At 44.0% G+C, this 27,577-nt stretch overlaps 1 protein-coding gene across 3 annotated transcripts; it reads left to right on the forward strand.

Moving 5' to 3' along the window:
• Slc30a6 (solute carrier family 30 member 6) lies at positions 1-27,364 on the forward strand. Of its 3 annotated transcripts, none has more exons than XM_050162952.1 (14): positions 1-69; positions 5,994-6,080; positions 7,822-7,906; positions 11,509-11,551; positions 13,718-13,783; positions 15,213-15,293; positions 15,738-15,773; positions 16,467-16,561; positions 17,169-17,217; positions 17,502-17,621; positions 20,978-21,080; positions 22,242-22,289; positions 23,315-23,383; positions 26,763-27,364. In XM_050162952.1, the coding sequence occupies exons 1-14, from the start codon at positions 67-69 to the stop codon at positions 27,258-27,260; spliced, it is 1,383 nt and encodes a 460-aa protein (XP_050018909.1). In that variant the 5' UTR covers positions 1-66; the 3' UTR covers positions 27,261-27,364. The 3 variants fall into 3 exon arrangements, with proteins under 3 accessions (XP_050018909.1, XP_050018911.1, XP_050018912.1); XM_050162954.1 differs by lacking the exon at positions 1-69 and adding an exon at positions 3,960-3,978; XM_050162955.1 differs by lacking the exons at positions 1-69; positions 11,509-11,551.
• The last annotated feature ends 213 nt before the right edge of the window (positions 27,365-27,577 follow it).

The following is a 27,577-nucleotide window of genomic DNA, read 5'->3' on the forward strand; positions in this document are numbered from 1 at the left end:
CCCTTTCCGCTCGGGTAAAGCGAACTCCCAGAGCGTCTTCCGGCGGGAGCTGTAGGGCTCCTTACCATGGTGAGTTGGCTGTGGGGTGTGCGGGTTCGGTGCGGGGTGCTTTCCGCTGCTTCCTCGCCGGAGCGTCCCGCTGTGCCGCCGCGGCTCGGAACCGCGTCGTCGGGGCTGCGCCGGGCAGGGAGGAGCGGCTGCTCACACACAGGACAGAGCGCTGGTCCTCAAGGGTTCCTGCCGGTGCTTCCACAGCTGGGACCCGAGATTCTCCTGATGGTCAAATAAACATCTGTCTGGAAACAAGTCCACATAGCGACTAGAGTAGCGACGCGTGGACGGGTGTTCACGCGTTTGCGGCATTTGAGTGTTTAATAGCTTGACACAGCAACTTCAGTAGGCGCCGGCGGCTCCAGAAAGGGTTAGTGGAGCAGCCATTGAAGGTTCTATTGTCCGCCGTGGTTGTTGAGCGTCGTGATTTCCCTAAAAAGGATTAAGTTCTTTGGGGGTGGTGTTCGAGGCGGGATTTCTCAGTATAACAGTTCTAGCTGTCCTGGAAGTCGTTTTGTAGACCAGGCTGGCCTCGAACGCACAGAGATCCGCCTGCCTCTGCCTCACGAGTGCTGGGGTTGAAGGCCTGTGCCACCATCGCCAGGAGTTAGTTTTTAAATTGAGTGTAGTGACACATGCCTGTAACCTACAACTCAGGAATCTGAGGCAGGAGGATTGAGATTTGAAGGCTATCCTGGGTTACATAGTCACCCTACCTGGGGGGGGGGGGGGAGCCTAAAAACAGACAACAAAATCCAGAAGTCAAACCTGAATCTCTCAATTTAAGCGAGGAGATGGTTGTGTTTTTAGACATAGGAGTGCTAGCTGCCCTTTCAAATGGTCATAAAAACTCATTGATCCCTTCTTGGTAGTTTACGCATGACAATGGCACAATTTTGCTCACTTACTGTTTACCACCGTAAAGTTTTCTTCTTTGGATGTCAAATTATATTAAAATAGTCTTTCAAATTATATTTTTGAAAATTTAATGAAGATCTTTTAAAGAATTTGTTATTTTAAGTTATGTGGGCTTGTGCTAATACATTAGTGCACAAGTCGGAGGAAGCAGAGACATTAGATTCCCCCTGGGATCCCAGGGATGGAGTTACAGGCAGTTGAGATTGAATGTGGATGCTAGGAGTCAAACTTGGGTCCTCTGGAAGAACAGTAGGTGTTCTTACCTACTGAGCCATTTCTCCAGTCTCAAGATTTTTTTTATTTAATTTTGTGTATGGATGTTGTGTCTGCATGTATGTTGGTGCCCTGGGAGCTAAGAAGGTATTGAAGCTCCTGGAACTGGAGTTACAGACAAATGTGAGCGCCTTGTGGGCACAGGGAACCGAACCCCTGTCCTTAGTAAGAGTGATGAATGCTCTTAACTTCTGAGTCATAGTTCTATCCCCTGGTTTGTTTGTTTGTTTTTTTTTAAATCTTACATAATACTTCCATAAAATCTCAGTAATCCTTTGCATACAGAAAATGGGTAAAACTTTGTCCTCTGTGGGGAGTGACAGTGACCTATTTGGAGCCTGCCAGATAGCCTTCAGTCTTTCTGGCTTCTTCTTCTTCTTCTTCTTTTTTTTAAATACACACAACATCCATATTCTGACAACAGTGAACAGCTTGCAGACTTTGTTGTAGGAACCTACTTTGCATGTGCTCTTCCATCTGCCTGGATTCTCCATCTCCTACTCCCATCCTTTCCTGTATAACCTTACCTGCTCTTCACTCTGTGTATGAGTTTATGTGTGTGTGGAGGGCAGGGGTCCAAGTCAGTTCTGGGGATTGAACGTGTAGCCTCAAGCACTTAAGGCACGAAATCTACCACTGATCTACAGCCCTAGGGGCCTTAGTATTTCTGCCGTCCTGTCCTGAGATTACAGGCTCCTTCAGGATGCTGTGGCTCTAACAAAGTCCTCATGCTTATGTGGCCAGCACTTTCCTGACTGAGCTGCCAGCCCTCATAATCTCAAGTCTCAGTATCCTGGCATAGTTTTTTTTTTTTTTTTTTTTAGTTCTTTGTTCCCCCTGTAGAATCTGGGAGAGGGAAGTGACAATTTTTATGGTTATTACTTGTTTGTTTGGTTTTGTTTGTTTTTTGAGACAGGGTTTCTCTGTAGCTTTGGAGCTTGCCCTGGAACTAGCTCTTGTAGACCAGGCTGGGGTCGAACTCACAGAAATCCATACTTGTTGAGACAGGGTTTTACTTTGTAGCCCTGGCTGTCCTGTAACTCACTCTGTAGACCAGGTTGGCCTTGAACTCACAGAGATCTGCCAGCCTCTGCCTCCTGAGTACCCAATTTAGAGATGTGCACCACCACTGCCGAGCCAGGAAGTGGTTTTATGACTTGTATGTTCTAATGAAGAAAATGTTCTGTGTAAGAATATAGTACTTTCTTAGAAAATGTGGAGAAAGTATAACTATTAGCATTAGTAAAGTTACAAAAACTAACTTCTGATACAAGGTACCAGGATGAGGATTGTCCTGTAATAAACTGCAAAAGGAATAGCATAAAAGCACTATAGTTTGGAATAATCTAAGAAGACTGCATATCAATGATGAAGCATGAAACAGTCCTTTGTAGCCTCCTCGGACAGTTTCTCCCTTTTTTATGTATTCCGTGTTTGCATATGTTGTGTGTATGTGGATGATTATGGAGGACAGAGGTCAGTATTGAGTGTCTTCATTGACTCTCCACCTTATCGTGTATATGTGATATGTATACCTGTTCGTGTGTATGTGTGTGTGTGAGGCAGAGCTCGACATTGATATCTTCCGCTGTCAGCCTTCACCTACTTACTTCTTGTTTGTTTGTTTATTACTTACTTTGAGACAGGGACTCACTGTGTTTGTCTCAAGCTCAGAGATCCTCCTGCCTTTCTGTCTTGCTAGTGCTGGGATTAAAGGCATGGACCGTTGTGCGTGCCTTCACATTTTGGGGGACATGAGTTCATTGACCCAGCTATTCTTGCTTACTAAAGAGCTCTAAGTAGGATTGGAGAGATGGTTCAGTGATTAAGAATGCAGTTGCTCTCCCAAAGGACCCAGGTTCAATTCTCAGCACTGACACGGTGGCTCACATCCACATATAAATCTAGTTTCAGGGGATCCAACTCCCTCTTTTGGCCTCCATGGGCAACAAACACATATGTGGGACACAGATACATTTGTTGGCAAAGCACCCATACACTTGAAAAATAATAAAATGTTCAATTTTTTTTTAAATTCCAACGGGGCATAGTGGGGATACATGCCTTTGATTCCAGCATTTGGGAGCCAGAGGCAGGCAGAAGCTCTGTAAGTTAATCAAGTGAATCCTGTGAGCCAGTCTGGTCTTTATAGTGAGTTCCAGGCAGCCAGAGCTACATGAGAAACCTTGTCTCAAAAATAAACAGCCTGGTGGTGGCGACGCACACCTTTAACCAATCGCAGCACTCGGGAGGCAGAGGAAGGCGGATCTCTGTGAGTTCTAGGCCAGCCTGGTCTACAGAACTAGTTCCAGGACAGGCTCCAAAGCTACAGAGAAACCCTTTCTTGAAAAACCAAAAAAATAAATAAACAAACAAGTAAACAAGCAAACAAATGTAAAGTAAAGAAGAACTCCAAGGATCTCACCTCTCTGTTCTTCCTCCCCAGCACTGAGGTTGTAAAGTCACGCTTGGCACTTGGATTCTAGGATCCACACCAGACCCTCTGCTTATGTGGCAACAAGCACTTTATCAACTGAGCCAGCAATGTCAGATCTCCGCAATATCAGATGGCACCAGAAGTGACCCTTAAAAAAGTGACCCTAACCTAACAAAATAATTAAAGTTCATGGGATGAACTGGGGACTGGAGAGGTGAACGGCCCAGCGCTTAAAAGCACTTTCTGTTTACATCCTGGAACGCCAGTTCTGAGAACCTGCTGCCTCCTGGCTTCCACAGGTGGCACACATTTAAGCAGATACATATACATAAGTTTGTTTGGTTTTTTTGTTTCTGGTTTTTTGTTGTTGTTTTCTTTTTCTTATTTAATTTTTTGTTTTTGTTTTTCGAGACAGGGTTTCTCTGTGGCTTTGGAGCCTGTCCTGGCACTAGCTCTGTAGACCAGGCTGGTCTCGAACTCACAGAGATCCGCCTGCCTCTGCCTCCCAAGTGCTGTGTTTTCTTTTTCTTTTGTTTTTTTGGGAAAGTTTTTTTCTGTGCAAGAGCCCTGGATGTCCTGAAACATGCTTTGTAGACCAAGCTGGCCTTGAACTCACAGAAATCCTGCTTCTGCCTCCTGTGTGCTGGGAAGCAACATTTATTTTGGGGTAAAGGCTCCAAAGCTTCCATACATTGTTGATTTGTTTTTGTTTTTTGAGACAGGGTTTCTCTGTGTAGCTTTGGGTGTCCTGGAACTGGTTCTGTAGACCAGACTGGCCTTAAATTCAGAAATCTGCCTGCCTCTGCCTCCCAAGTATTGAGATTAGAGACATGTGCCACCATTGTCTTGCATCTTTCTTTTTACTTTGTTTCCTTGTGGTAGTGTTTTTTTTTTTAAATTTACTTATTTATTATGTATACAATATTCTGTCTGTGTGCATGTCTGCAGGCCAGAAGAGGGCACCAGACCTCTTTACAGATGGTTGTAAGCCACCATGTGGTTGCTGGGAATTGAACTCAGGACCTTTGGAAGAGCAAGCAATGCTCTTAACCACTGGGCCATCTCTCCAGCCCCTTGTGGTAGTGTTTTTATCATGTACCCTAGGCCAGTGGTTTTCAACCTGTGGGTTGCAACTCCTTTGGGATTCGAATGACCCTTCCACAGAGGTTGCCTAAGACCATCTTACTTATCAGATACTTCATTATGATTCATAAGAGTTAACAAAATTACTGTTATGAAGTAGCAACAAAATAATTTTGATTGGGTGTTGTTGGAGCCACTTGTTTGTTCCGGAAATAATCACACAGAAACTATATTATTTAGTCACTTAAGCATAAGTTTGGCTTACTCTTAAATCTTAAATTAACCTATTTCTGTTAGTTTATGTTTTACCACAAGGCTCGTGGCCTACCGGCAGGGTTACAGCTCTCAGCTAAAGTCTTTTCCCTCTGGCAGCTACATGGCATCTCTCGACTCTGCCTTCTTTCTCCAGCATTCAGTTTAGTTTTCCCACCTAGCTCTATTCTGCCCTATCACAGGTCAATGTAGATTCTTTATTCATTAACCATTAAAAGCAACACATATACAGAAGGACTTACTACATCAGTTGGGGTCAGTACAACATGAGGAATGGAACTGCATTAAAGGGGTCTCAACATTAGGAAGGTTGAGAACCATTGCCCTAGGCTCTCCTCAAATTCAGTGTGCTCTAATTACTGGTGTGTGCTGACCTCCTGAATTGGCCCACAATTCTTTAAGAAAATGTATTTCTCTCCAGATAAAAATAGTCTATTTAAAAACAAAAAAACCAGGGCCAGGATCTTTGGGCAGCATCAGTATTTGACTCAAACTTCAGTGAAGTGGAAATGTAGGATGGTTGTTATATCCGCCCTCTCTTTAGTGTTTAAAAAAGTACTTAGTTAAAACCAAAAATATTTAGCTGGGTGGTAGATGCGCACGCCTTTAATCCCAGCATGCAGGAGGCAGAGGTCTTAAGTTCGAGATCACACTGGTCTACAATGTGAGTTCCAGGACAGCCAGGGTTGTACAGGAAACCCTATATCTCCAAAAACCAAACATGCCTACATCTGAATTAGCTACTGACTAGCTTGGAGACTTTGGAGAACTTAGCAAATATGGTTTGCTTCTCATATGGTTATTTGAGTATTAATTCAATAAATGCATGTAAGTTGTATAGAGGAAGTGCTTGGGATGTGGAACACTCAACAAGTGCTAGTTCATTACCAAATCACAGGGTCTTTGAAGATTAGTAGATAATCAAGGCTGATTTGTGTTTTTTATGTTTGTCTTTAAGGGGACAATTCATCTCTTTCGAAAGCCGCAGAGATCTTTTCTTGGAAAGTTACTACAGGAATTTAGACTTGTAGCAGCTGACCGCAGGGTAAGTCGTCCTTCTACCATGGTTTGAGTATTGCAAAGCCATATGTGGAGGTCAGAGAACAACTTAGGAATCACTTTTCTTTTGCTCCCATGTGAGTCCCAGGGATCAAACTCCAGTCCTAGGACTTGGCAACAATACCTTTACCCTTTGAGCCATCTTGCTGGCCCAGTAATTGACAGTTTCTAAACCAGTTGTGTCTGTGTTAATCTGTGTTAGCAAAATCACCACGCATTGTCATTTCTCATCTTTCTTGACCTATTTGCCATAGTTGACAAGAATTGGTCACTTCTCCTTAAATACAGCATTATATAAGTTCCGAAAGTCTTGGGCTTTCTTCTTCCTGACGTGTCCTTCATCGTTCAGTTGTTCTCATCCCTGTTCCTACTTCTGCACTTGGGAGTGTGAGCTCCCGCCTCTAAGATTTCGCACATCTAGAAGTGCTGTCTGCTGTCATAGTTGTCTTTACTCCCTGTGAATGGATGCCCCGTATTTAGATCTCAAGCCCTAACCTCTCTCCCACCTCCTTCTTTATGGAACTTGGACTCTTCAGGGTCCCACTGGGTGGCTCACGGGCATTTCAGTCATGGCGTGGTCAAAACTGGACCTTCTTCCTCAGTCAGCTGCGTGTTAACTGGATAGTCTTGCAGATTAACTGTTAAAGCCAGAAAAGTTTTCATCATTTTCATCCTTGTTTAGTCCCTCGCTCCTCACATGGGAGTTTCCAGCAAACGGGACAGCTCTGTCTTTGGTGTGGTGCTCAGAATCTGACCCTTCTTCGCACAGCTTCTCACCAGTGTTGCACCGCGGAGTAGGTGGAATGCTCTTTGGCTTTCTTTAGGCAGAGAGGGGTTGAGAGTCCCAGATGTAGCTTAGGCTAGCCTCAGACTTGCTGGAATCACAAGTGTACCCCAACATGCCTAGAAGAATGCTTTTTGGGGAACAAACAAATGCATTTTTGGCATTCAGGATGTCACGTGCTGTCTCCTCAGACCCCTCTTGTGGTCTCGGATCCTGTTCTCTGTCACTGTGCTGCGAGTCCCTTCTGATGAGCCTGTCTAGAACAGACCCTCCCACACCTTCCCCGTTACTGTTTCCTCAGCCCACTTCTTTCTAAACAGGTCTTCTCTGTGTAGCCTGGCCATCCTGGAACTGCACTCTGTGGAGCAGGCTGGGCTTGAGTGCACTGGTCCGACTGCCGCTGCCTTTTTATTTGCTTCCTAGCACCTGCCGCCATTAACCGAAATCCTTGTTTATTGTCACTGCCCACATTGTAGGGCTGTGTTTTGGTCTCTGCTGTCCTCACATGCCTGGTACAGATACTTGTAATAAATAGCTTGATTCAGAGAGTTATCTTTAATTTTTACTTGTTTGTTTGGTTTTGGTTTTTGAAACAGGGTTTCCCTGACTGTCCTAGAACTCACTCGGTAGACCAGGCTGGCCTCAAACTCATGGAGATCCACCTGCCTCTGCCTCCTGTGTGCTGGGATTAAGGGTGTGCACCACCACCACCCAGCTAAATTTTCCATTCTTGTTGGGTTGTTTCTGGCAGGGTTTTGATCTGTTGCCTAGTCCTCCTGGTAGCTTGCCTGGTGATGATTTTGGAAGATGTAGAAAATGGAACATACTTTTTAGAAGAAGTTGGGTTTATTATGTGCTTTTTCTCAGTGTGAGTTGGGCAGCTTGAACAGATCTGTGAACTCTGTCAACACTGTGTGAATGGGCGTGCTTTTCCTTCCCGCAGTCCTGGAAGATCCTTCTCTTTGGTGCGGTCAACGTGCTGTGCACGGGCTTCCTGCTCATGTGGTGCAGCTCTACGAACAGCATCGGTATGTGACCCTTTTGGGTTTATCAGCTTCACTTTTGCTTCTGATTTTAAATAAAGGTGTATGTGCTGGCTAGTTTTATGTCAGCTTGACCCAAGCTGGAGTCATCTGAGAGGAGGGAACCTCAGTGAGGAAAATGGCTCCGTGAGGCTGGTCTGTAGGCAAACCAGTAGAGGGTTTTCTTAGTGTTGCCTGGAGGAGGGCGCAGCCCACTGTAGATGGTGTCACTCTGACTTGGTGCTCCTGGCTTCTATAAGAAAGCAGTGTAATAGAATCATTTGGTCCATGCCTTTAATCCCAGCACTCTGGAGGCAGCGGCAGGTGGATCTCTGAGTTCGAGGCCAGCCTGGTCTACAGAGTGAATTGCAGGACAGCCAAGGCTGCATAGAGACATCTTGTCTCTAAGGGGGAAAAAAGTCAAGTTTTAGGGGCTGGAGATGACTCAGGGATTGAGAGTACTGGTTGCTCTTCCAGAAGATCTGGGTTCAATTCCTAGTACCCATATGGCAACTAACAACGGTTAGTTAGTAATTTCATATCTAAAAAATCCAGTGTCCTTTTCTGAAGGACTGCAGGCACGTGTGTTATATGTATACATGCATGCAACAAAAACATCCATACAAATAAAATAAAAATAAGTAAATCTTAAAAAAACAAAGCAAGAAAACAAGTTGAGCAAACCATGATGAACAAGGTAGAAAACAGCTCTCCTCCATAGCCTCTGCATCAGCTCCTGCCTCTAGGTTCCTGCCCTATATGTGTTCATGCCTTGGCTTCCCTCGGTGGACTGTGATTTAGGATATGTAAACCAAATAAACCCTTTCCTTCCCAAGTTGCTTTTGATTATGTTATTTTATCACGGCAATGACGACCCTAAGACAGGGGGCTGGAGAGATGGCTCAGAGTTTAAGAGCACTGGCTGCTCTTCCAGAGGACCCAGGTTCAATTCCTAGCACCCACATGATAATTCATAATCATCTATACTGAGATTCTGTCTTCTTCTGGCTTGCAGGCAGAACACTCTATACATAATAAATAAATCTTTTACAAAATATAACCCTAAAGCAGTGTATTTTCCTTTATATAGGATGTGTTTTTCTTAAATGCGTGTAGCTCAAATGATTTAAAAATTTTAAATTTAGGCCGGGCGGTGGTGACGCATGCCTTTAATCCCAGTACTTGGGAGGCAGAGGCAGGCGGATCTCTGTGAGTTCGAGACCAGCCTGGTCTACAAGAGCTAGTTCCAGGACAGGCTCCAAAGCTACAGAGAAACCCTGTCTTGAAAAAAAAAAAAAAAAAATATTAAATTTAAAAATTTCTGGTTTGTTTACTTACTTTTAATTATTTATTTATTTGTTCATTTATTGTTTGTATTCTTTGGTCTTTCCTTGTAAGTGTATTTGAATGAAGGTGTTAGGTCCCCTGGAACTGGACTTATAGACAGTTGTGAACTGCCTTATGAGTGCTGGGAATTGAACTCAGGTCCTTTGGAAGACCAGCCATTGCTCTTAGCCACTGAGCCATCTCTCTCACCCTCGATTGCTGCTTTTTAAAACAAATATTATTAAATTGTCTTTGGAGCCTCTCCTGGAACTAGCTCTTGTAGACCAGGCTGGCCTCGAACTCACAGAGATCCACCTGCCTCTGCCTCCCGAGTGCTGGGATTAAAGGCATGTGCCACCACCACCCAGCAAGTTGATTTATTTTATTTGTGAAGTGGGAGATGTATGGAGATCAGAGTGTGGGAATTGCTTCTCTCTGTTCACCATTCGGACCAGGGATCGAACCCAGGTGTGTCAAGCTTGGTGTAGCAAGGGCTTGGACCTATTCAGCCATCTTGCTGGCCCTGCATTGATTTTTACAAGAATATATTTAAACATCCCTGTGAACAGTAGAGTTCAGTTATTTGATTGGACTTTCTTTAGGTTTGTTTGTTTTGTTTTTTAACTAGAATCTCATGTAGCGCTGGGTGGTCTTAGACTCACTCTACAGCCAGCATTACCTTGAATGTCTGCCCCCTCCCTCTACTTCTCCAGTATTGGGGTTATAGGCATTTGCCATCATTCTTGATTTTATGCATGGATTGAACCCAATGCTTTTTATATTCCAGGCAAGTCCTTTATCTTCTGAGCCACATCCCTAGCCTTGTTTTACATGACATTTTAAGTGATCTATAATTTAGTTATTTTTCTTTTTTAGTTTATGTGCATGTCTGTGTGAGGCTGTCGGATCTTGGAGTCACAGACAGTTGCGAGCTGCCATGTGGGTGCTGGGAATTGAACTCTGGGTGAGCAGCCAGTGTGCTTACCCACTGAGCTCTCCATCCCCATGATCTGTAATTTAAAACAAAAATACAAAACAAGAGAAAAATCTTCTGTTGACAAACAGCCTCCGTCAACAGTCTTCCAAGCCAGTTGTGCCACACAGCTCCTTAGTGTGTTCTGTTGAAGCTTTAACTTGTACAGTTTATAAGGAAGATGTTTAGAGCTTAGTAGTTATTCCATTAGAGAGAACGTCTGTCATTTTCTTCTCGCACCTTGACGTCTGAACAGTATGAGAGGATGTGAGTGCAGCCCAGTGACAGCGCGCCTGCCCAGCGTCTCTGCCCAGGACTCTGGGTTCAATCTCCACAGTGACGGTGCGCCTGCCCAGCGTCTCTGCGCTGGGTTCAGTCTCCAACTCTGGAGAGAGGGAGAGACAGAGGAAGAGGGAGAGGAGAAAGGGGAGGAAAGAGGCTGCTCGATTTATGAATTTAATACATAAATCTGAAATAAGATAAGAACAAAAACTAGTAACCAGCTGCCAGAAGCAGGCACAAGAATGCCCTTAGGGTTTCAGCCTTTGGCAGCTTCATTTTTTCTGGTATAGGGGTGTGACTTAAGTTTACACTGCTTTGACTTTATGTGTTAATCATATTTAGTATAAAATTGCAAATGTATAAAATTGATCAGGAACTTCAAATTCTTTTGATATTTTGTTATCTTAAAAATGGATTAGGAGGGGGCTAGAAAGGTGGCTTAATGTTTAAGAGCACAGGCTGCTCTTATGAAGGACCTGTGTTTGATTCCCAGCACCTACATGGTGGCTCACAACCCCTATGAGTCTAGTTCCAGGGGATTCTGTGCCCTCGTCTGACCTCTGTGGGTGCTGCACAGGTGTAGTGTACACCATACCTGCAGGTAGAAACATTCATATACATAAAATAAAGATTAAAAATAAATATTTTTTAAAATTGTCTCCAACACCCCCCTCCCCCCAAATAGGAACTGGAGCTATGGCTCAGTGGTTAAGAATGCTTGCCAGGGGCTGGAGCGATATAGCTCAGAGGTTAAGAGCACTGGCTGTTCTTCCGGAAGTCCTGAGTTCAATTCCCAGCACCCACATGGCGACTCAAAACTGTATGCAACCTTCATTCCAATGCACATAAAATAAATTTTAAAAAAATGATTGTCAGTCTTGTGGAGGACCTGAGTTCAGTTCTCAGTACTCATATGAACCATCTGTACCTCTGCTTCTAGGGGTTCAGCACCCCACACCCACATCTAAGATAGCAGTAATGAAAGTGGATTAAGTGCATGTTAACGAGTCTGTCTGTTGTTTTGCAGCTTTAACTGCTTATACTTACCTCACCATTTTTGATCTTTTTAGGTAAGTTTTTTAAATATCCTTTAAAATTTAAAGACAACAAACTAGAATTTATTACACTGATTTATTTACTAACCTATCTTTGCTTAAAGGAAAGTAACTAGCTAAATAAGTAGATTTATCATAGAAATGGACAACACAAATGACAGCACCCAGTGGTGTAACAAGAAAATATTTCCCCTTCTAACAACAGAAACTGAATACCCAGGCATTAACTTAGGATGCGCACATGCTGAAGATAACAGAAGCCGGGTGGTGGTGGTGCACGCCTCTAGTCCCTGCACTCGGGAGGCAGAGGCAGGCAGATCTCTGTGAGGTTGAGGCCAGCCTGGTCTACAGAGTGAGCTCCAGCACAGAGAAACCCTGTCTCAAAAACAACAACAGCAAAAAAAGAAAAAAAATTCAAAAACAAACATAAAAATTACAAATCATGTACTTAAAATCACACACACACACACACACACACACACAAACCTGGACACTGGCTTAGTAGTTAAGAGCCTGTATTGCTCTTCCAGAGGACCCAAGTTAGGTTCCCCTAGTACCATGTCAGGTGATTTACAATGGCTTGAACCAGCAGCTTTAGCAGGCTCTGGTGTCTTTGGTCACCTGTGCTCAAGTGCACACACAAATACACATTAATTATTAGAAAACGTTAAAATCACACAATTCTCCCGAATTTAGTTACCCTTGACAAACTTAATGTTTCCAGTAGTCTCCCTGATCCATGGTTTTACCGACTGCAGTCTGAATCCAGAAAGAAGCTATTTCCTCACAGGCTTTGCATTGCATGCTATTCTGAGCAGCGTGGTGAACTCTGGCACTGTCCTGACTCGCCCAGCCCAGGGCATGAATCATCTTGTGTGCAGTTTGCACACACTGTAGACCTGCCTGTTAGTCACTCAGTGTCTGTCTTCTGTTATCACATAGTGCTCAGGTAGCCCTGACACAAGGACACAATGCTACATCCACTCCCTCCTGGCTAATTTTATGTCAGCTAATACAAGCTAGAGTCATTAGGTAAGTGGGGCTCTCAGTTAAGGAAATGCCTCAGCTGGGCATTGGTGACTCACACCTTTAATCCCAGCACTCAGGAAGCAAAAGCAGATGGATCTCTGTGAGTCTGAGGTCAGCCTGGTCTACAGAACAAGTTTCTGTTTCGAAAAACAAAGAAAAAAAAGAAAATACCTTTATAGGATTTGCCCGTAGGCAAGTCTGTAACTCATGATTGATGTGGGAGGGTTCCACATTGGTAGTGCCACCCCTGGGCAGGTGGTTTTGGGGTTTATAAGAAAGCAGACTGAGCAAGCTTAGACTCTGAAGAACCATCCAGTAAGCAGTACCCCTCCATGGCCCCTGCATCAGTCCCACCTCCAGGTTTCTCTGCCCTGCCTGAGTTCCGTCTTGACTTCCTTCAGGGATGGACTGTGACCTGAGAGCTCTGAGCTGAGATAAACCCTTTCCAACCCAGAGTGTCTATGGCCATGGTGTCCTCATCTCTCATGGACACTGTGGCAGCATGCACCGTAAGAAGGAGGGGGAGATGGCCCAGAGTCAGGAGCCTGCCACATAGATGAACTGCGTACTGAAGTTCTGTGTAGCTGACTTAGTGTGCTACAGTTTCGCTCAGTCTTCACTTTAAAGCTGTTGTCATCCAGAGAAGCATGTGTTAGGAGGATCGATACGGTTAACTAGGAATTATAATTTCTTATTAACCTATTGTATATGAATAGTTCTCAACACCAAGGGATTCTAAAGACTTAGTTTGTTGGAAAACTGGAGAGAGGGTTCTGTGCTTGCTACTCTTGCTGTAGACCCAAGTAAGCTGCTAGCAGTCCCGTCAGGTGGCTCACAGCCACCTGTATCCTCAGCTCCAGAGATCCGACACCATCTTCTGGCCTCCACTGCGCCTGCAGGCGATACATGTGTGTGTGTGTGTGTGTGTGTGTGTGTGTGTGTGTGTGTGTGTGTATGCGCACACACACAGAGTAAAATAAACCCTTATTAAACAACTACTTCATAGGCCAGCCTAGTCTACATAGGGAGTTAGTTATACAGAGAAACCCTGTCTCAAAAAAACAAAACAAACAAAAGCCCCACTTCATTTGTCTATGCATGTCTTTCTGTCCATCTTTCTAATGTTCTAATGCAAAGTTTGTTTTCCTTTAGTCTAATAACATGTTTAATAAGCTACTGGGTAATGATGAGGAAGCCTAGCCCTGTCTATTCATTTGGGTAAGTTCAGATCATTTTATTTTCTGCTCAGTTTTTGCTTAAACTAATAATTTTTGTTAAAATAATAATGGTAGAAATGCTGGCTATAGTATTTCTGGAAAATAGAAATAAATGTCACCTGCTTAGTGACATGGTGATAAATAGTGAGCGTACGTAAGAAATATTTTCTAGGAAGAGTCTAGAAATGACATATAATAAAAATAAAAATATTTAAAATATTTATATTCAGTTGTTTTATATTTTATGAAAGAAATACTAACAAATTCATCTCGGTAAACTCTTTAATATTTTTGAATGATATTTTAGTCATAGACAGTATGAAGAATTTTAGCAAGTGAATTTTATAAGTGCTATGATATATTTCAATATTTTGCATTGATGGAGATAGATTTCTGTTGTAAGACTTTGGATTTAGCAGTGAGCTAACAAAACTGTGAAGCTTCTGTTTCTATGGTTATGGGACTCACTGAGAGTTGAAAGATGCGCTTTTTCTAATGGAGGGGGCTCTGACTGTGTTAGAAGGTGTGAAGGCACCCTTGTATGACTCATACTGGTTACTCTTATGTTGCAATGACAAAATACCCACAAAACAACTTGGTAAAGGAAGGAGTTGTTCTGGCTCGCTGTTTCAGAGTTCAGTTCATGGTCTCTTGGCCATGCGAGGCCGAGCACAGCATGATCGATGTGGAGAGGACAGGAGACGACAGCTGCTCCTTGGAGGACAGACAGCAGAGCAAAGAGGCATACAGGAAGTGACCAGATCACAGGGCACGCCGCGCACTGTTTCCTCTAGCTAGTCCCCATCTCTTCCCTTTGCCTCCTCCCAGTTAGGACTCCCGTATTATGACCATCGAGCATCAGTACATTAATTACTTTAGAGCCCTCGCTTTCTAATTATTTCTGGAAACACCGTCACAGACTCACCCAAGGTGTGTTTTGCTAGTCTTGTAGGTGTTTCTTTATTCAGTCAAGGTGAGCCAGTACAGTACTTAAGGGTTAATAGAAATCACACGGATAGTAATGACCAGTACAGAATGGGTCAGTTAAGTGTTAGCTCTTATGATAATGGTTATTTCTACAAAAAATAATGGCCATAAATGGTTATAGAATCAGGTATGAAATAGAAAGTCTATGCCCTTGATTGAAGAACAGCTCTGTTGTGTGGGGGTCCTTTTCTGCATAGCTCTGGGAAGGACACACATGAGCAAGCAACCCTGACAGTCAGGAAGGTGCAGATGTCACAACCAGATCATCCTTTTACCCACTGTGTCGATACACTCGTCTACAATTCCTGTCGTCCAGGAGCTGGCTACCAGTAGGCTGCTCATACATGTACCAAGCCAGTAAATATTTGAATGTATATATGTTCTAGGAAGACTGGTTTATTAATTGAGGGATTTTGACATTCAAACTAATTATCTGCTTTCAGGTTTGAAAGATTAGAAGTCCTGGCTGTGTTTGCGTCTACCGTCTTGGCACAGTTGGGAGCTCTCTTTATACTAAAAGAAAGGTACATTTTTGTATGTATTATGATTAGCCTCACCTGTGACAGTTGGAAATATGAGAGACTCCAGTGGCGGTTTGAGTGACATGCAGATTGTAATGGACAGTGCTGGGGCTCCGATAGGACAACTTCTTCTTCCAGACCCCTTCTCTTATTTTGGACTCCTTCTTTTCCACCTCTAGTTTTTTCTGTGGTAGCACTAAATGCAGTCATGGGTTGGACTTCCTCAGCGGCCCGTTGAAGTGGGCTTGGTAGAGGAGTGTTGACATTGAACACTGAGCAAAACCTACCTGCTAATGTCCTGGCACCAACTCCACTAAATGTACTAAGAGATTTGTGTGAACTTTGGGGTGGTTAACTATGTATTTATAATATGGAACTATGTATTTAATGTGGATTTTTAGGTTTATAACTTACAGAACTTACTTGATATATTTTTATTTCTTTTAGTGCAGAACGTTTTTTGGAGCAGCCTGAGATACACACGTAAGCTGGATTATTTATTTATTTATTTATCACAACCATGAGGATTAATCTCAGTCACGGGGCTTCATGTGTTTTACCACTGACGCACACAAAGACTTTTATTTGGGTGTAATTTACTGCTGTTTCTAATCCCAGTTACTAGTTGCTCCATTATTCCTTTGTCCCGCGTCAGAGTTCACAGTATGGCTGTGTGTCTTATCACTTACATCTCAGGATGAGAACCTCCAAATCCCATCTCTCCCTTTCGCCTTTAACAGTCCCCAGACCCTGGACTTTGTAATGGCACAGGAAGGATTTTGTAACTTCAGGCCTAGGTCAGCACACTAAACCAGCTCTCGTGAGTGTTCTGTCATTTAACACCTAACCCCCAAAACTTTCCATGTGACCTTTAGAAAAGAGTGCATTTTCCGCCCACTGCTCACCAACTCTGTGGGCTCTTACTAGTTAATTGAGGAACATCTGACTCGCCCAGCATGTTAGCCCGAGTTCCCTTAAGAGGCCCATCAGGTCCTGTGTAAGTGGAGCAGCAGCAGGCAAGGCGTAAGTTCTGTGGCTAGAAACAAGTTTGGATTCTGGTGTGCAGACCGTTACAGCCATCCCTCTCCCCGCCCTTTCCCCTATTTTCCACATTCTGAAGTTACAGACCGGAATTACCTGTCAAAGAATTCAAGGTGAATGTTTTCTTCTTTTTAGGGGAAGATTATTAGTTGGTACTTTTGTGGCTCTTTCTTTCAACCTGTTCACGATGCTTTCTATTCGGAATAAGCCTTTTGCTTATGTCTCTGAAGGTATGTCTTTGTTTTAGTTTACTGGTTATTAGAAAATCTATTGGGCTTCTTTTTGTTTGTTTTGTTTTTCGAGACACGGTTTCTCTGTGTAGCCTTAGCTGTCCTGGAATTCACTCTGTAGACCAGGCTGGCCTCAAACTCACAGAGATCCGCCTGCCTCTGCCTCCCGAGTATTGAGATTAAATGCATGCGCCACCACTGCCCATCCTTGTAGCTTTTTAAAAAAATATATTCACTCTTTGTGGGAGGGCTGCATGACATGACACGAAGGTCAGAGAACAACCAGGGGAATCAGTTCCTTCATTCCATCACAATGGAATGAAAGGTCTCAAGGCTCACACTCAGGTCATCAGGCTGAGCCGTTTTGCCATCCCTAAAGCTACATTAAATATACCAGCCATGTGTCAAGTCCTCTAATTCTTTCGACTGTGTGTGGAAGTTGAGACTGCTTTAGACTTAGTGTTTGGTCAAGACAAGGGAAGCAGCTGTAGCTGCAAAGAGAGGCATTGCCCTTTGTCATGTTACATGGACACTGCAAACTCGAATTTGTTTTTCTAGTAATGGTTTATTCTTCTATAGAGATAACTTAAGTATTTTCTCCTTAAAGCTGCTAGTACGAGCTGGCTTCAAGAGCATGTGGCAGACCTTAGTCGAAGGTAAGATGCTGTGGAACTTCCTGGCTTTCATGATTTAACAAGAATTCCCAGAGGTGTTTCCATCACGGAAGCTCAGGTTTGCAGCTGAGATCACTGCGGGAGCTGCTCTCAGTTCAGTTCTCATTCTCTCTAACCCATGGCGCAGAAGAATTCCCTACAGTGGCAGATCTTTGTGCCCGAGTCCTCTTTGCGCTGTAAGATGTAAAGTCCACCTTATCTGTAACAATGTTCGTACTGATAGTGCGTGGATTCTTCTAACGAATACTCTGTCTGGTCTTTCATAGTTTGTGTGGCATTATCCCAGGACTCAGCAGTATCTTCCTGCCCCGTATGAATCCATTTGTCCTGATTGACCTTGCTGGGGCGTTTGCTCTGTGTATAACATACATGCTGATTGAAATTAAGTGAGTATATTGTATTACTATCAGGTGTGCTTTTTCCTGGGACCTTCTTTTTAAGGGCATTGACAAGGTGGATTTGGGGCTAGGCTTCTAGCAGTTTTGCTAATTCCCCGTGCAACTTGGTCAGGCCTTATCCTCAAGTGTTTCCATCTGAAAAAATAAGGGAAGCAGGCGTCAGTATTCCTCACCACAGTTTATAACGAGAGCCAGAAAATGATTGAATTCCTCCTGCTGGCGTGACGGGTAAACGGCAGGAGGAGGGCTGTCTAGGTCAGAGCTGCTGTTGCAGCTGAGAGGGAGAAAGACGAACAGGCCAGATGCAGCTTCAAAATAAAACTAAAGCCTTTTAAAAATAGACATTACATCTGCCTTTAGATCAACATTTTACAGCTCAGTTGTCTGGCTGACTTACCTTTTAGGCAGTGGTGTGTATTGTAATGGCCTCTTAGTTGTTATGATCTTTTTTATATATTTTCTAAAAAGTCACGGGCAATTACGTTTTTATACTTACGTTGAATTCCAAGGCGTTAGCTCCCTGACTCCTGGTCGTGTTTCCGCACCTGAGCATCCTGGCCCATCAGTGGACGCTCTTTCTGACATTTTCTGTGTGAGTCGGCTGTCAGCTGTTAACTCTCCCAGTGCAGTGCACAGTGCAGTACACACGGTCCTTTCTCTTCTAGTATTTGTTTGTTTGGGTGCCGGCATCTGGGTGCATGCTCCTGCCTTGCTGAAGCCAGATCCCTCACATCTGCTACATGCCCCAGACTCGCTAGCCTGTCGGCTTCTGGGGCTGCTCCTATCCCTGCCTCCCGTCTCACTGTGGGAACTCTGGGATTACAGTGCAGATTGCGGATCACCACATCCAGCTTGTTACCTGAGCCTTAGTGAGCCGGCTCCGCATCAGGCCTGGGAGGCAAAGGCTAAAACTCACTGAGCCACCTCCCTAGTCCTGATATGCTGGGATTTTATTCTCACTGTAAGCATTTTTATAACATATAGTTAAGTGCATTCACTTTTTTTTTTGTACAGTCACATTCCTCACTGAAATTCTATGCCCATTCAAATAATACCTCCCTATTTTCCCTTCTCAGAATCCCTGGTAACCACCATTCTACATTCTGCTTCTCATTTTAACTACAATATAAGTAAAATCATACAATCGTGTTTTTGTGGCTGGCCTGTGTTTCATATAGCAGTGTTTTCACAGGTCATCCATGTTGGATATATCTGCATTTCCTTTCTTTTTGAGGCTGAATCCCACACTGTATTTACCCACTCATCTGCCGGTAACATTTGGATTGATCCCACCTTTTCTCTGCTGAGAATAATGGCACTGTGGACTGAGGTATACAGTCACCATTTCAGTCCCTGCTTGCAGTCACACTCAGTCTTTTCTTTCTTCTTTCTTTCTTTCTTTCTTTCTTTCTTTCTTTCTTTCTTTCTTTCCTTCCTTCCTTCCTTCCTTCCTTCCTTCCTTCCTTCCTTCCTTCCTTCTTTTCTTTTCTTTTTTTTCCTTTTCTCTTTTTTTGGAAGCAGGGTTTCTCTTTGTAGCTTTGGAGCCTGTCCTGGAACTCGTTCTGTAGACCAGCCTGGCCTCAAACTCACAGAGATTCACCTGCCTGATTAAAGATGTGCGCCACCACCGCCCAGCCAGTATTTTCTTAATGTGTTTTTGTCTGCTCTGCTATTTTGCCGCTATTTAAAGCCATTGTCATCATCACCGTCTTTGCTTCTGTTTCCGTTCTCACCATCTCTGTAGTCGTTTTCCACATTACTACTCATACCGTCCTCGTCTCTTCCAATAACCGGCAGGATTTTCCACTTGCAGATCCCTGTGTTTGTAAAACTTTAAGGCTTTTAGCTTGGGCTCCTGTACAGTCAGCACCCGTCTGGACCGGTGTCCGTGTCTGCATCATGGTCTTCATCCCCTCGCCCACGTTGCTCTCACTTTTGGAATATCTCCTCCCATCATTTTGTTCATTTCTGAAAGCTCAACTCCTCATTTGTTTATTTAATGTAAGGATATTTTGTCTGCATGCATGTCTTCATGTGCCTAGTGCCCATAGAAGCCAGAAAGGTTTTGGATGCCCTGGGAGTGGAATTGCAGACCGTTGTGAGTGTTGGGAATGGTCTCTGGGAAAGCCACAATTGCCTTTAACTGCTGAGCCGTCTCTCTAGCCCTCGCTTTTCTGAATTAGGCCCACCCTGGTAGCCTCATTGCTCACTCTGTGTGTCAGTAATGTCCTATAGAGATTCAGACTTGATCATTACTCTTACTTTATTACTTTATTTATTGGGTTTTTACGATAAGGCCTCATGTAGCCCAGGGTGACCTGGGGCTTAGTACTTAGTACATAGCCAAGGCTGGCCATGTGTGGATCCTCCTTCTTTTACCTCCCTCATGCTGGTCTGTGCCATGACCAGTTTGAGACTTCTCTTAACACACACAGTGCGACACTGTAGCTTTTATCTGTGTACTCTTGCTCCATCTACAGCAGAAACTGTGTCTTATTTCTGTTTCTATCCCCCCTCCCCATAAGGGGACATAAATGTGTTGAGTTTTATTGGTTTTTTGTTGTTGTTGTTTTGGTTTGGTTTGGCTTTGGTTTTTCAAGACAGGGTTTCTCTGGAGCTTTGGAGCCTGTCCTGGAACTAGCTCTTGTAGACCAGGCTGGTCTCGAACTCACAGAGATCCCTGCTTCTGCCTCCTGAGTGCTGGGATTAAAGGCTGGGATTAAAGGCATGTGCCCCACCTCCTTTAGAATTTGAAACATTGATGCAATATAATCCTTCAGCTATAATGTCACTGTTACAGATTCCTGGAAAACTGAAATCTTCTGTTCCCTTTTTAATTCAAGGTTTCTCTGTGTAGCCCTGGCTGTCCTAGAACTTGCTCTGTAGACCAGGCTGCCCTTGAACTTAGAGTTCTGCCTGCCCCTCCCTTCTAATGGTTGAGATTCAATCTGTGGGTCATCACACCCAACTCAGTACTAACACAAGAATTTCTGAGAGCAAAAAGGGTGGAATCACTGATGAAAGTCATTTATCCCTGAATCAGAACTTAGTGGTTGAAGTCTTTGTTTCAGGCCTGCGGTCTTTCTGGTGTGGGGTCCGTCGAGGTGGAGAGCAAGGCTCGCTTAGCTCCGCGTCTCCCTGCACACTAACTGACGTTATTATTTTCCCACTAAACTTTGAGAGGCAGGGATTTTTAAAGCTGACTCTTTGGGGATTGTTTGGATTTTTTTTCCTCTTAGGTTCTTTCTTGACAGGTAGCTGTTGTGATTTTTTAAAAATTATTTTGTTTTTGATAATGACTGTTAGTTATCAATTGTAAGATGCAGAGTTGTTTTTCCTTGCAGTAATTACTTTGCTGTAGACACCGCATCTGCAATAGCCATTGCCCTGATGACCTTCGGCACCATGTATCCCATGAGTGTGTACAGTGGGAAAGCCCTTCTCCAGGTGAGGCTCTTGTCGGCATCGCGTGTTCTCTTGCCAGGTAGAAACCTGGCATGTGTACTAGCAGATAAATATAAATATTTAAAATATTAAAGATTGAAGAGCTGTGTTAGCAGCGAAGTCAAACAGTAATTTCTGAAACTCGTTTAGCAGAAATTGGTTGGAATTTCATTGCCCTGTAATATTTTAGGCTCACGTTCTTCTGTGTTCCCTGTGGCATGTGATCATGAATTTACAATTATTTGCCTCTAATTGAATTTTAAAGGGAAGCAATATTATTGAGTATTTTTTAAGGGACTTAATTTCTTTGGGTAAATAGGCTCTGGGTTTTATACATAGTCTAGTTACCCTTGGTTTTGTTTTGTTTTTCAAGACAGGGTTTCTCTAGGCCCTGGCCATCCTGAACTCACTATGTAGATTGTGCTGGCATTGAACTCAGATCCTCCTGCCTCTGCCTCCAAGTGGTGGGATTGAAGGCATGCGCCACCAGTGCCCAGCTACCGGTGATTCTTTTTATTTCCCATCATTGGATGGTGTGCACCTGAGCATCTGTCTGTGTGTGCAGCTTGTGCAGGGAGGAGCCCTCAGGTATCAGAAGAGAGCTCAGGTCCCCTGGAGCTAGAGTTACAGGCAATTGGGATCTTCCAGTTAGGGAACAAACTGGTCCTTTTGTTTGTTTGTGGTTTTTTGAGACAAGGTCTTCCTTCAATTCCCTAGCAGCCCTGGAACTCACTGTGTGGTCACAGAGATCCTCCAAAGGTGTGTCTCTCCACACACAGGAGTGGTGAGGGCTCTTAACTGCTGAGCCATCATCACTCAGCCCCTGGCTGGTTGGTTCCTTAAGTCTCATGGGATTCTAGAGAGAGCAGCTTCTTCATAAGAAAAAGAGTTTGGCATCTTCCTCTCTGGGAGCCCCTCCTACTCTCAGCAGTTTTTTCCTTAATCTAAGTTTTCTCAAAAACAAACAAAACCCCACAAATGAGTGAGTGCCAATTAGTGATGTCACCCTGCTGAGCCAGTGAGACCTCTTCTTCTAAATCACAGTAGGACGCATGTGAAAACTCAAAGGCTGGTGTGAAATCTGTAGGTGTGAAGGGGGCTTCAGAACCATTATTGCAAAAGTATTTTCTCCCTAGCTGTTCATGCTTTATTCTATTTTTCTAGACTACACCACCTCATGTTATTGGTCAGTTGGACAAGCTGATCAGAGAGGTAAGATGGAAAAATAAAGAAGTCTTTTTCTTGGTTTGTTTTTGGGTTTTTCTTTGGTTTCTTTTTGTAGCCCTGGAGCCTGTCCTGGAACTCACTCTGTAGACCAGGCTGGCCTCAAACTCACAGAGGTCTGTTTGCCTGGGTGGGATTAAAGGTGTGCGCCACCACCACCCAGCAAATAAGTCATTTTTTAAAAAGTTTATGTTAGGGAAGTTAAAGGGTGGGTATAATCTATTCAAGTCGAGAATTTTATTCGGGGGAGTTTGTGTTCACTAACGGTGGAGGTTGTAGCACAGGGACGGAAGTGAGCACTTGAGCAGCTGCTCAGTCTGGAAGCTAAGTTGACTGGAAGCACACATGGAAGGGAGTGGGCTGAAGACACAAGGCAAAAGTCCGTGTCTGCAAGATAATCCACCTGACTTATTAGTTTGTAAGAAAATTCCTCCTGCTAATGAAGAAGAAATATTGGTTAGGATGTTGACGCTGTTCTCAGTTCTTGGTTGTCAGTCTCAAAGGCCACTTTTCCAACACAGCTGAATGCATGTCCCAGCCTGAACCCTGGCCCTGCCTATGTCTTTGTTACCCCTGTCCCCATGGCTGTATCTGGTGCTGGAATTTACTGACAGCCTACACTCAAATAGAGGTTTGTTAGAAGAGGAGCCAGGCAGAGACACAGCTAACATGGACATACACACCCTACAGAGGAAAGCAGGCACCACAAATGATTGTCACAAACCTATCTACCTTGTTCAGAAATAAAACCATAGCACGGTAAAGCCCAGAGCAGGCTGCACCTGGCTCAAGGAGTGGGGCAGCCTGGGTCAGGACTGAACAAACAGGCTTTAACTGAGACCTCTGATAGCTGATGTGTGTCCTTCTCAGGGTTTAACTGAGACCTCTGATAGCTGATGTGTGTCCTTGCTCAGGGTTTAGCTGAGACATTTCTAGGCTTTCAGCAAGTCTGTAATGCATACATTGCTATGTCTAATGCAGGTAACTGATAAACTGCTCTGTGTTTTGATTAGGTATCTACCTTGGATGGCGTCTTAGAAGTCCGAAATGAACACTTTTGGACCCTTGGATTTGGCTCATTGGTATGCTTTCTGCAAGTTTGTTTAGTGTAATTTAAACATGGTTTTTAAACTTAAAAACTTACAGTAGAATTTCTTTAAAATTTTCATGGTGGGGGCTTCAGTGTTTAGAATACTTGCTCTTTTGGAGAACCTGAGTTATTGCCAGCACCCACATGGTAGGTCACAGCCTCTGTTAATTCCAATCCTGGGCAACCTCAGCAGGCACCAGACACACAAAGTGTACAAACATACATGCAGGGTCTGGAGAGATGGCTCTGTGGTTAAGAGCACTGCCTGTTCTTCCAAAGTTCCTGAGTTCAATTCCCAGCAACCACATGGTGACTCACAACCATCTATGGTGAAATCTGGTGCCCTCTTCTGGCCTGCAGGCATACGTTCAGTGAGAATGCTGTACACATAATAAATAAAATCTTTAAAAAAAAAATACATGCAGGCAAAACACAAAAAAATAAAATAAATCTTTAAACCATTTTCACAGAAGCTTGGGTTCTCTGTTCTATTTAATGGCATCTAAAATACTGACAGGTTCAGTTTCTTTATTGATATTAAAGGATCTTTTTCTTCTTTTTTTAAATATTTATTTATTATGTATACAATATTCTGTCTGTGTGTATGCCTGCAGGCCAGAAGAGGGCACCAGACCCCATTACAGATGGTTGTGAGCCACCATGTGGTTGTTGGAATTGAACTCAGAACCTTTGGAAGAGCAGGCAATGCCCTTAACCTCTGAGCCACCTCTCCAGCCCCTTCTTTCTTCTTTTTAATTTAACCTTGATACTACTGGAGGCTTTTTGTTGCTGTTGTTGTTGTTGGAGCTGTGGAGAATTGAATCTGGGACCTCATGCTTCACAGTTTTCCCTCTTATTACTCTTCTAATACATATTTTTGTTTGTTTATTTATTTGATTTCTTTTGAGACAGCATCTCATTCTGCAGACTAGGCTGTTCTGGAACCCAGTCTTGTATCCCAGGATTGCCTTGAGCTCACAAGACTTTTATTCCCAGCCTTCTGAATACTGACATTCTAGGCATGCACCATCACATCTGACTTACATGAACTTCTGTTTGTTTGTTCTTTTTGTTGTTGTTGTTGTTGCTCGTTTGTCTTGAGACAGGGTCTCTCTGTGTAGCCCTGGCTGTCCTGGAACTCACTGTGTAAACCAGGCTGCCCTCGAACTCACAGAGATCCACCCGCCTCTGCTTTACAAGTGCAGGGATTAAAGGCATGGCTTCTGTTGCTTGTCCTTTCTTCTTCTTCTTTTTAGATTTATTTATTATTTATTTTATGTATATGAATGCCCTATCTGCATATATGATGTATGACTTTATGCCAGAAGAAGGCATCAGATCCCACTATAGATAGATAGTTGTGAGCCACCGTGAGGTTACTGGGAATTAAATTCAGGACCTCTGGAAGAGCAGCCAGTGCTCTTGACCACTGAACCTTCTCTCCAACCCCATAAAACCCCCCCTTTTTTCCCCATTCAGTCCTGACCTGGAACTCACTCTGTAGACCAGGCTGGCCTCAAACTCAGAGATCCGTCTGCCTCTGCCTCCCGAGTGCTGGGATTAAAGGCATATGCCACAGCGTCACCCAGCCCTGTTGCTTGTCTTTAAGCCTTCCAGCCCTCCTGAACTTTAAAATGAAGAGTGGCTTACTTAGGGCAACATTTATAAACACGTGGGGATCTAATGAGGAAGAGTTGTCTTTCCCTGACTGTTCCTGTTGGCCTAACCTCCCCCACACGCTGTTTCTGCTGGACTCAGTGTAGATTCTCTTCTTCCCAGTTCTTCTTTTTTTTTTTAATATTTATTCATTTAGTTTATGGATATGAGTGTTTCATCTTCACACACATCAGAAGAGGGAATCAGATCCCATCACAGATGGCTGTGAGCCACCATGTGATCCCTGGCACTGGCAATTGAACTCAGGACATCTGGAAGAGCAGCCAGTGCCCGTAACCGCTAAGCCATCTCTCATCTCTCCAGCTCCCCCCGCCCCCAGATCTTCTTAATGTGGGCCTTTGTCCTAGACAGGAGCTATGTCTGGTTAGCTCTGTAAGCTCACCGGGCTCCATTGCAGATCCAGTGTGTTTGCCCGTCTCTGAAGTGTGCCAGAGCCCTCTGCTCTCGGCTGCTTTCTCCGGTTGCCTGTCTCGGATTTCCAGTCTCCAGCTATTGTTTAACTGCTTTGGGGTTTGTAGGTCGGTCGGTGTCTCTGCTTCCACTCTGCCACTAGGACACACCTGGGCTCCCCAGCATCTGCTCTACTGGCTGTAGAATTTTATGTAAATACCCTCGAATGCCTTCGTCAGTCCTCTGGTGCTCACTTAGATGAGTTTTCATTTGTCCTGTTTACGTAGGCTGTGATGAGCAGTTTTTGAAATAATTTTTATATATACCCATGACTATTCTTTAAGATTTTTAGCTAGGCATAGTATCAGTATCACACGCCTTTCATTCCAGGACTCTGTGAGTTCAAAGCCAGCCTGGTCTTCATAGCAAGTTCCAGGACAAACCAAAACCTTGTCAAAAAAAAAAAAAAAAAAAGAAAAATTAGTTTTTAGAAGTGAGTTTTGTAAATTATGAAATAATCAAATTTTTACAGATTTTAATACAAATTATCAAATTGCCTTTCAGAATGGCTGTACCAACTAGCTATCTCCTGTAATGCATTTTCATGTGTGAAGGGGGGTTGTGGACAGGTGTGGAGGGCCTGAGGCTGGTGTCAGGTATCTTTCTTATTACCCCTAACTAACATATTGAGGCAGGGTCTCTCAGTTGAACCTAGGCTGGTCTCAAACTCACAGAGATCCTCCTGCCTCTGCCTCTCAGGCGTGCGCCACCACAGCCAACCGCTTCTTCTACTCTTTAAATTCCGTTTAGTTATCAGCTCTGGGGCAGAGGCAGTTGTCTTCTCAGATCATCTGCACTGGATAGAGTCCCAGCTTTTCTGCGGTTCCGTGCTGTGCCTGGCTTATGCAGGGCCGGGGATCAAACTCGGGACCCTGTATGCATTCTTTCAGCTAAAGGGTCACAGATCAATTCAGTCACCATTTACGTTGATTAGTACCAGCAGTAAATAGCAAGATGCTATGTTTTTTTTTATTTAAAAAAAAATACCGCCGGGCAATGGTGGCGCACGCCTTTAATCCCAGCACTTGGGAGGCAGAGGCAGGGGAGGCAGAGGCAGGCGGATCTCCGTGAGTTCGAGACCAGCCTGGTCTACAGAGCTGGTTCCAGGACAGGCTCCAAAACCACAGAGAAACCCTGTCTCGAAAAAGCAAAAAAAAAAAAAAAACCAAGTACCAGTCAAGTTATAGACAGAATTCTTAGTATTTTAATTCTAAGCAGTCTTTTATGATTTTTCCCTCTTTTAGGCTGGATCTGTCCATGTAAGAATCCGACGCGATGCAAACGAACAGATGGTTCTTGCTCATGTGACCAACAGGCTGTACACACTTGTGTCTACCCTGACTGTTCAGATTTTCAAGGATGATTGGGTGAGACCTGCCTTAATGTCTGGGCCCGCGGCCCCCAGCGTCCTGCACTTCTCAGACCATCACATCATCCCGATGCCTCTGCTAAAGAGCACCGATGCTGTGACCCCGGTCACATCAACACCAGCCAAACCTAACAGCCCGCCTCCGGAGTTTGCCTTCAATACCCCTGGGAAAAACGTGAGCCCGGTGATTCTTCTGAACACACAGACAAGGCCATATGGTTTGGGTCTCAATCGTGGACACACACCATACAGCAGTGTGCTCAGCCAAGGACTCACAGTTCCAGGATTTGGGGCAGGCCAGGGATTGAGGCCGACCTTCCCACATATACCGAGTAGGTACGGAAACAACAGGACAGGACAGCCAAGACCTTGAAGGACTCTAACTTATTTTTATGGAGACTATCGACTCCTTGGCTTCCAGTGTACTTAGTAACCCACCTTGCATTGACTGTTCAACCATTTGTCAGATTATTGCAGGCTTGTTCATATTTCATGAAACCCATAAACTCTATTTTTGTACAATGTTCTTGTGGCAGTGAGGTCTTTGGAAATGTCCCGGGTGTTAGGTGGACTCCCTTCAGAAAGCCCCTCTCTCCAAGCTTGCACGTTGGCTGTTCTGTAGCTGCCCACAGTGTGGTGTGACCTGACCTGACCTCCAGTAGCAAGGCCATGTGCCCCTTCCTAAGAACA

The sequence above is a fragment of the Alexandromys fortis genome, unplaced genomic scaffold, assembly GCF_014885135.2.
Source record: "Alexandromys fortis isolate MF-2015 unplaced genomic scaffold, M_Fortis_MF-2015_v1.1 scaffold_148, whole genome shotgun sequence".
NCBI classification, from domain to species: domain Eukaryota; kingdom Metazoa; phylum Chordata; class Mammalia; order Rodentia; family Cricetidae; genus Alexandromys; species Alexandromys fortis.